Source organism: Thermobia domestica, chromosome 2, assembly GCF_964235325.1.
Source record: "Thermobia domestica chromosome 2, izTheDome1.hap1.1, whole genome shotgun sequence".
Lineage (NCBI taxonomy): Eukaryota > Metazoa > Arthropoda > Insecta > Zygentoma > Lepismatidae > Thermobia > Thermobia domestica.
The window spans coordinates 49,522,397-49,532,110 of NC_137455.1; the positions used below are offsets into that span (position 1 = coordinate 49,522,397).

The 9,714-nt window shown below is 31.6% G+C and overlaps 1 protein-coding gene across 4 annotated transcripts in view; it reads left to right on the top strand.

Annotated features, from left to right (window-relative positions):
* The window catches only part of LOC145671884 (glycerophosphocholine phosphodiesterase GPCPD1-like), a 161,754-nt gene extending 158,225 nt beyond the window's left edge, over window positions 1-3,529 (top strand). For all 4 annotated transcript variants that reach the window (XM_081741113.1, XM_081741121.1, XM_081741116.1 and 1 more), the window contains one exon: window positions 2,097-3,529. In XM_081741113.1, coding sequence (XP_081597239.1) covers window positions 2,097-2,283 — 187 coding nt within the window. In that variant the 3' untranslated portion in view covers window positions 2,284-3,529. The remainder of the gene's footprint in view (window positions 1-2,096) is intronic.
* The last annotated feature ends 6,185 nt before the right edge of the window (window positions 3,530-9,714 follow it).

The following is a 9,714-nucleotide window of genomic DNA, read 5'->3' on the forward strand; positions in this document are numbered from 1 at the left end:
TACACATTTCTGCAGTCTAGTTTCTACATTCAGGCACACTTTGGTACAAAGGTTTTTATCATTGTTAATTTCTTGGCACGCTTCTCTTATGAAATTAGTCATGTCGTCAGTAGTGCATGGTTCACTCGAAAATACTTTAGCTTTGATAACACTTCAAAAAAGAAAGTCCATTAGGGTGAAGTTTGGTGAACGTAGTGGCCAATCATGTTTCCCTCGTCGACCTATCCAACGATCGGATAATTCGTTGTCAGGAAACTCGCACACTGTTACAGCATAGTTGAGAGGAACTCCATCTTGCTGTAAATAGAAGTCATTATCAAGTTGCTATAATTGTGGAATAATAACAGTGTCCTGTAGCATGTTAAGATACAAGTCGTAGGTAACAGTTTCATTAAAAAAGAAACAGTGATCCCTTTACATGAAAGGATCGCGCAAACGGTAACCCCAGGTTAATTGAGTTGTTGCTCAAATGTTACTTGAGAGTTTTCTGTTACGTAATGCCTATTAACAAGACCTAAAAGTTTAAAATTCGCTTCGTTTGACCAACATACTTTCCGAATGATGCCATCGCCTTGGCTTTCTGCATTCAGCAGTACCTCGGGGAATTGTAATCGGCGATCTGAGTCATCCTCTAATAATCCGTGAAGTAATCTTGGCCGATACATTTGCAAACCTAAAAGTTGCATCAGACACCCCAAAGATCTACGAGAAATGTGTAAATTCACGAGAAGTTGTCCCTTTCTTTTATTATTTGGTCCTGGGTAATAACACTGACCGATCGACCACTCTTTTGCGTATTACACACGGAGCTAGTTTCAACAAATGTCTATAAATTATTAGTCTACTTGATGGGTTGTATCAAATTCTGTAGCCCATTTCCGTCCAATCTTTTTAGCATTCTCTGTCTTATCTGAAAAATAATAAATATAAGAAATTTAATGTAATTACCAGCCATGATTATCTAATAAATTGTATACATCTTTTTGCAACCCCTCTCCCTTCCCCCTGTATCACTAACACTTGTGTAACGATTTTGGCGATGTATCATTGCTGAAACCGTTATACAATGTAATATCGCAGAAATCGTTACCGTAATATTTCCAGAGTTATAATGAATAATATGATGTCTACTTTAGCTTTTTGAGGTGTTTAGTTTTCGTTCAGCTTTGAATTAGTTGTGTGTGTGAAGCCTAAACGTCTGATCCTTTATTAATTTGAGAACTTTTTCTTCATGCAAAAACCCGTTAGCTTTGAACCTTTTTAACTTGAAATAGGTGAACCTCGCCATAACTATCTGTGTTCGGCTTACTTCTAAATAGTCAAAATCAAAGCCTGTATAACTCAAGTAAATAATTAGTTGCTGACGTGCTCATTCATGCGCTTTTCCGCAAAGTAGTTCACTAGTAGAAGTATTATTTTTACTACAAAACAGCCATATAAAGCTTTTTAAGTAACAATAACAAAACAAATTAACTAGTAATACTGTGATTAAAATTTAATATGCTTAATAAAATACTGGAGTTGCGTGCAATAATAGTATGGCATGAGTTCATTGTCTCGCCTATTCAACTGCCTGGGCATGTAAGTCGGGAGAAATGTTGACCTGGCTTCAGGTTTTGTGAGTACAGTTGTGGAATAACAGCTAAGGAAGTCTTTTTGAAGTGGTTAAAAGCGGATTATGTTGAATATATTGGTTGTTGACAATATTTTTAAGTTTTTTTTTTATAATAGTTTTGTTTTTTTGCTGCATGTTTTCTGCATGAGTCACACTTGCCGAAAAGTGGGAATAACGCCTCATACCCAATCAAATTTTGAAAAGCAAATACATTTTGTATATATATATATATATATATATATATATTACTGGTTAGAATAAGAAGAAACAGAGAAGGTATATGTACTTGTATATGGAGCTATTCTATGGACAATACCCCATAGAAAACCACCACCTCTGGCAGTGTGTCTTTAATACCGTACCACTTTCGTAAATTGATCTCAGTATCATGAACATAAGGAGTGGTTTTTATATATGTATATAGCTTCGAGTGTTATGTATTAAATTTTAAAAAAATAACTTTATTTCCTTTCTTTAACAGAATTGATGAATATGGTTCGAAAGAAAAGAAGGAAAATGTTTTCATGGTGGAAGCCAGAGAAGCTAGGAAGGAACTATTGAAAGTTGCTCAAGACAATGAAGACAACAAGTCCTACGAAAGCAACGGGGTTCCCATGGAGATTACCCCTCCTGGCTACACGCAGAGAGAGATTCTAGCGGCCGATTGAGATAACCTCGGCCCTACACGTGGCGGTAGTTCGATTTTCTCGGCTGGACCGAATATTAGCATGACTGGAGCTGGTCTCACTATGTGTTACATGTGTAGCATCTACTAAAAATTTGCTGGGTGCTCTGCTAAAAATTTAATTTGTGCAAGAAAAAAAAATTGACATCCAAGAGTGAGATGTAAGCATGTGTATACTGCATAATGTAGAAGACTGAACAAAAGAAGACAAAATTTTCACAGTGTGAAAGATATTTAATTTTTTAAGCAAAAATGGTATATACTGCTGCTTAAAGCAGGGTTACTGTAAAGGTACTCAAGTGCTGATCATTTTGAAACATGATGCACTTTTTTATATTTTGTTATGAAAGAAGTTGTGTTCTCAATTTATTGGTTCAGTATTAGGTGTCGGTTGTCATTTGTGATATTTGCTAATAATTTTTCTTATAAATTGAAACAAGGTACTCAAACGTAGTTAGTTTAACTAGTCGTATAATGGCAAGAAAACAAATTTTTCTTTTACTCTTTAATTAAAACTTTTAATTGGTTAACTCTTGCCTTATAATTTGAAATATTCTTAGCACTTTTTAATTTCTTTAGTTTATGTAATAAAAAGATTAAATATTGTTGTAGAATGGCTCGTATGTATGTGGAAACATTAAACGTCTTTCACTATATTAAGGTCACTGCTTACACGTACAGCACTTCCAATAATATATGGATTGCCATTACTGTAAAAAATTTCATTAACTTCTCAAGCAAGTAAGCGAAAATCTGCCCACAAAATGCTGACAGGGAATGGTAGTGAATCTTACTGGAGAAGTTTCGAGCAACCAAAGCAGAAAAATAACATTTCTGCGTATGAATATAATTTAGTCCTCAGCTGATGCTAATGGAGTATACAAAAAAGCATTAGCTAAATACTTACGCGTATATACATTTTATGAATCTCAATAAAGGTTTAGTGTAGAATTACGTGAATTGCTATAAGGAGCTTTAGTTTTATTTTTCCAATATACATTAATGAAATATTAATTAGAAATTCTATAATGTACCTATATTACCAAATTTGGTTCTTAAAAAAAGAATTGCGTGCAGCACTTAGACAGATGCCTGCCTTGGTGTGTATTTTTATTTTGTATGTAATTGTTTATAAGACAGCCATTTAATGTACACGTTTCAGTATTTAAAATAATTGATGAACACAATTTTATGCAAAAAAACCAAAATAAAAAGCTTGTTGACAAAAAGTACAGTTTTTGTTTACAAAACCTGAATACCATTGAATTGACAACAGCTAAAAAAAGTTCTTAAATGTAAGCTACTTCGTGGCTATATGGTTAGTATTCACGTCCACTTGGGAGACCCTAGTTTGATTTCCGGTGGGAGCTCACGTTGGTCGGATTCTACATAAAGTTGTAGCCTCACGTCTCGTAGCCTTGGTCCTGAAAGGTATGCTGAACTCTTAATCAACCAGGGGGGCATGGTGTCTTAGTTGTGGGAAGTGTGTGTGAGGGACTCCTGGCTCGAACTCTACACACACGTGATTGTGGTGAAGAACAATATCGTGTCCGTTGGGTTTTCAAGAAGTTGTCCCGTTTCTTCCCTCATTTATTTTATTATTTCACAGTCATCCCCCTCCTTCGGCCTAAAAGACATATTGTGGGAAGTAAAACTAGGAGATTTAATTCATTTCATTTCCAGTCTAACCAACCAAAGTTTTAAGTATGAAACGAAGATTAACTTACCTTGTGCCTCCTGTTGGTTACTTTAATTGAATACTTCTTTCCTTTCTGGGAACATCTTCAGCACCATTTTTATTACTATGTTACCGGTTCTTACTTACACTCATGTCCAAAATGATTGTCGTATAACTGTCTTCTTGTAAGAATATAATTTGATAATGATTTTGCAGGGTACTTTTAATACTATGTGCATAAGCAGTGTAAGGGACAAATTAGGAGGATATTAAAATTTATTTGTATCCAAAATTCCTGCACTATATAGATGCTAGCTTATATCTGTTTTTTTTTTTTTTTTTTTTTTTTTTAATATAAATCTAGTTTTGTGATCATTTTTATTAGTAGTAGTCTTTATAGTTATTAATATACATTTATCTATTCTTTTAAAAATTAAAAAAAAAGGTATTGCTTTTCTGGTCATAGCTAAATATAGCTACAAAAATAGCCACAAAGTTACAAAAATCCCAAAAATGAAAAATAAGACGCCAAACTTAAAGTTTGTTAAACTCACTGCTATGCAGTGTTTATAACCATTTAACATTCATTTGGTGAAAAAAATTTTAAAAAGGATCTCATCTCTTTTAGTATAAAAACAAAACCAAAGCCAATGGCTTGAGCGGTCATTAGGATGTTGGTCAGTAAAAAGTCAACCCGTAACAAAAACTATCAATACAATAACTATAAAAAGTTAAGTAATCAAAAATATATAAAAAGCAATAGGTGTCATAATTAAAATATAATAAAACTGTACCATCCTAACATATAAATATTTTAGTGCTAAATGTCAAACAAACTGGCCCAGGAATAATAAAACTCTAAAAAATGTATATATAAAAAAACAACGCACAAACATAAACTTTCTTCGGCCGTATGCATAAAAAGTATACTCTACAAGAAAAATATAAAAATAGTGTGTTAAAAAACTAAACAGTATACTAAAAGTATATAACTAAAATCACTTTTCGGTTTTATTCTTAGGAAACCAAAAAGTTATGAAAAAGAATAAAACAATATATATATATATATATATATCGCAGTATCTAAAAATAATAAAAGTGCTAGTTGTTGGGTACAAAAGTGCTATTGCAATAAGTAATGTTTCTAGTGTAGTGTTTCTAGTAAAAAGGCTAAATGCATATTAAAAAGTCTATTTAAATCTTGAGTATTATTAATTTGTGTACTACATCAATACATCTGTTTCCACAAAGCTGTATGGTAAGTTCAAGCTTTTCCTTGTTTTATATGTTTGCATGTGTGTTCGTCGAGAAAAATCTCCTAATGTTTCTTTCCAGGTATTGTTTAACTAGCATCTATGTATCATAGCTTGGTTCAAGGCCTAATACCAACCAAACAAGTCTGCAAGGGGTAACAAACTCAAATTTATAAACCCATTGTTTGCAGGTGGTGGGCATAGCAGATAATTCCCACACTATAATAGTATCCACTCTTATGGACATAGTCCTGCAACTATACAACTTTGGCGCCCATTGCGTAATGCAAAACACCTTTGACTTATTTAAATGTATGTAAAAAGTTATTTAAACAAAATACCGCCCACAGTATAAGGCTAACTATTTCTCCTGTCTCAGCACAACTTGCTCAAGGTAAATTTAATGCATAAATGCGTTTCTTTAAAAAAAAAAAAAGTATTGTAACTAACGGTAACAGCTATTGTTTCTAAGTTACAGCGATACTTACATTTCAAAAAACAGCGAAACCCCCCTCCAAAAAAAAGTGCGTTAGACTGAGTGAAAATATACAGTATATTGAAGCGCTATATTTTTCAGTCCCAGTCCAACTTCCAAAAGGTAATTGTTCTGTTTTGGTACATTTTTGTTTATAGTGCTAATTTTCCTTGTTTTATAGTGGCCATTTTTTTTATACATATTTTGTTTGCATACACAAGCAGCAAGAAAAACGGAGAAAAGAAAATTCAAAAAGCAATACAAAAATCTTTCTCTGGATTAAAAAAAAAAAGTTTAGTATGTTATTTAATATGTGTGTGTGTGTGTGTGTGTTTCTTTTAGCTAACTGTGTATAAAGTTACTATGTGTTTAAAATTTTTAAAAATCAAAATAAAAGGGGGGAATCAAAAACTCACCAAACCAAAATTAGCATTAGTGAAAATACTAAAAGCATCTTCAACATAGCTATTAGTAAAATCAAAGTAAAACTATTTACTTGTTATGGTAAAAACTAAATTAATGCTGTAAAAAATGATAAACAAATTTGTAAAAAATAACTTTAAAAAACAAGGCCTCAATGTAAAAAAACAGCGCAAAAAATAGGACAGTAACGCAAAATGTTGACGGAAATATCAAATTAAAACAAATCCGTAGAGTAATAAATAAATTCCAGCGGTCATTCAAGGCTAAATTAAAATCAACCACTCAATGTTTAAAAAAAAGTCTGGAGTCAAAACTAGTTAAATAATACTAAACTTAAAAATAGACTAGACGAGGTTACTAAAAGCTTGCAAAAGTCACAAAAGCAAAGTTACACTAAATTAGTTTAAAAATTCAGGCGAAAAAATAACGCTATAAATAATCGCTTAAAACGAGCATGCATTACCTTAAATTCACGAATAAACAAAATTAGCAGTAAAGTAGGTCGGGTAAAAAAAAGGTTACGTACCAGATGCAATTACAACTAAAAACGGAACTAAATACTTTAAAATAGAAGGTTCCAAAAAAATACTAAATCACTCAAACACTAAAAAATAAAATAAAAAAATTGTAATAGTAAAGTAGACCGCCAATTACGGTCTGTAGTGAAACAAACAAATAATTCTGCGAAAAAGCTTTATACACACATTGAGGCCTCACTAAACGGTATTCAATCTTGCTTATCCCGTAAAACTAAAAAATTAGTTATTAAAAAATTATCAGTCTGTTCTGCGCAAAACAGTCAATCACATAAAATGGTCTTAATCAAACCCAAAAACTCAAAAAATTGTGGCAATAACGCTAACAGCGTACCTTGTCAGGCAACTCATGTCACACACAATAAGGCAAATAATTGTGTTAGTTTGACTAAGCTAAATGCCATAAAATCTGCTTTCCTGCATAAAAATCTAACTACCCATATACACAGGGAGTAAAAATAAATCGCAAACGTCAAGCTATTTGGCAAATCTCGACTCATACTTTGAGATAATCAAAATACTAGATAGCCAAAAGCTTGCTTTTATAAGTCGGTCATTAAGAAGTACCTGTTTACAATGGTTCAGAGTTATCAAAAACTATAAATTCATATCAAAATTTCGTAAAAAAAATTTTAAAAAAAAACAAAGAAAAACACCTCAACAAGGACAAGCTAGCAACATTCAAAGCTAATATCTTAACACAGAGATTTGACCCAAGGTTACATAAATCAACTAAATTTTTATTAAAAATTTTGCACCAAAATGCCACTCTTAAATCTCCAATTAAAAATGCCATACTAATTAAAATTTTAGCAAAATAGCTCCCAGTTTGGATAAGTAAAGTTTTAATTGCGGCACGCCCAAAAAATACAAATAATATGCTTGTTTCGGTTGCTAAAATTCAAAATACACAGAAAAAAGGGAAGTTAACCCTTCCAATAAAAAAGGGAAAATACTTTAAAAAGTAAAAGTTTTGCTTCCCCCAAAAAAATGCTTATAATAATAAAAAAGAAAAAAAACGCAAGAAGTAAAAAAATCCGGCCTAACAAAGACACAAAAGTGGGGGTAACAGTTCACAAAGTGATAACAATAGGGGAAAAAACAGTACCGTCGCTAGGGACAAAATTTTGGCAAAAAAAACTTCAAATAATAGACCACCACCCAAAAACAGGTCACGAAATCATTAAATACAAAACATAAAGTTTAAAAAGGCCCACCTCAATATGCATAATCCAAAAAGTACAAAACTTCCAGTGTTTCAAACTCAAAACGTGTCGCCTAAAAGCGGTATACACACTAAGAAAACACCAAAAGTAAAAAATAATAAACTACAAAAAGTCTCATCTCAGTACCCAGTGTGTACACATTCCAAAAAATAAAGCGAAAACAATGGTTAAAAAGTATCAAAAATTAATAATGTGTGTACCCAGTCTTATTGATTGGGTCTTAAAATTTAGACACTATCTTCTAAAATCAAAATTCAAAGTACGTTCCAATCATCACTAGTTAAAATTTATACTACTGTATAGACTTACAAGCAAGCGTTTAATAAGGTGGACCTTCGCCTTGTCATGTTTCAGTTTTAAATTTAAACATATTAAATCAAAAAATAATTTAGCAGATTATTTTTCACGCTATCTAAATAGCAGTAGCGTTAATGTAAAAATTAAACAACCTATACTTCGAAAAACAATAGCAACGCTAACTAATGCTGTTCGTGTAATATCCAAAAACTAATAGCTATGTTACCAAAACTTCAAACATCAAACCCATATTATAAAAACATTAAAACACAGCTCTCACAAGGCTCACAAACCCAAAAGGTAAGCAGTAAATTTCATTCATATCATTTAATTAATAAAAAATTATGTAAAAAAATAATATAAAAACTAAAATATGCATACCCAAAATGCTTGTAACTCCTATACTGGAGTACTACCATGACCAACGTGGTCACTTCAGCGCTAGCAAACTGTATCCGTTATTAATAAAAGAACTATGTTTGGCCTTAAAAAAACTGCAAAAATATTGTAAAAACTGTAATATATGTCAAAAAGCAAATGCACCCAGCTATTATACAACTAAAAAAATGCAGTCAATAATTCCAAAGTAGCCAGACACCCTCATTTCAATTAACTTCTGCGGGCCCGTGGTACAAAAAATAGGTAAAATGCAATATATTATTGTAATCCTTAATGCTTTCTCAAAACTAGTAGGCCTCTATCCTTGTAAAAAGGCCACCAGCAATACAGCAATCAAAAAGCTAAAAAATTCTTAAAATTATGCCCAAATGCAAAGGTAGTGTTATCAAATCGTGCTTCACAGTTTAATTCAGCAACGTAAAAAAAGGAAAATGCAAAATTTAAATCTTAAGTACACCATATTACCCACAAGGAGAAATAACAAAAACTGCAGTAAAAAATACTGTACAAATGTTACAAAAATATTGCCATAAAAAACAAAAACAATGACCTAAGTATATATCTAAGTGTATGTAAAAAATGCATAAACATGTCAAAACATCTGAGTACGGGTCTAGCCCCGTACGAAGTCCACATGGGAATGTCACCATCAAAAAAAGTGGCAAAGCTATTTGGTCTACCAAAACTTAAAAAAATGCTTACCAAAAAAATTACGTAAAAGTATCAAAAAAACAACGAAAAAATGCAAAAAAAGCACAATATTTCAACAATAGGACAAAACTATAAAATACAAAAAGGAAAATCTTGTATTTTGCAAAAATTTTCCCAAGTCAAATGCACTCTTAGGCATTAGTAAAAAGTTCCTTCTATTATATTCCGGTCCGTACACAATAATAATAATAATAATAATAATAATAATAAACAATCAAAATTTGTATACGCTAGCACATCCAGTTACTAAGTAAAGAAATACTTATTTGCTAAAGCCTTATAATAGCAAAAAGTAAAAAAAAAAAGTAATAAAGTTAAATTGTACATAACATAGCAATATCATAATAAAAATTAAAGTAACATATATTCAATATTATCATTTATACTTTTAGAAACATTTTTTTATTTTATATCAT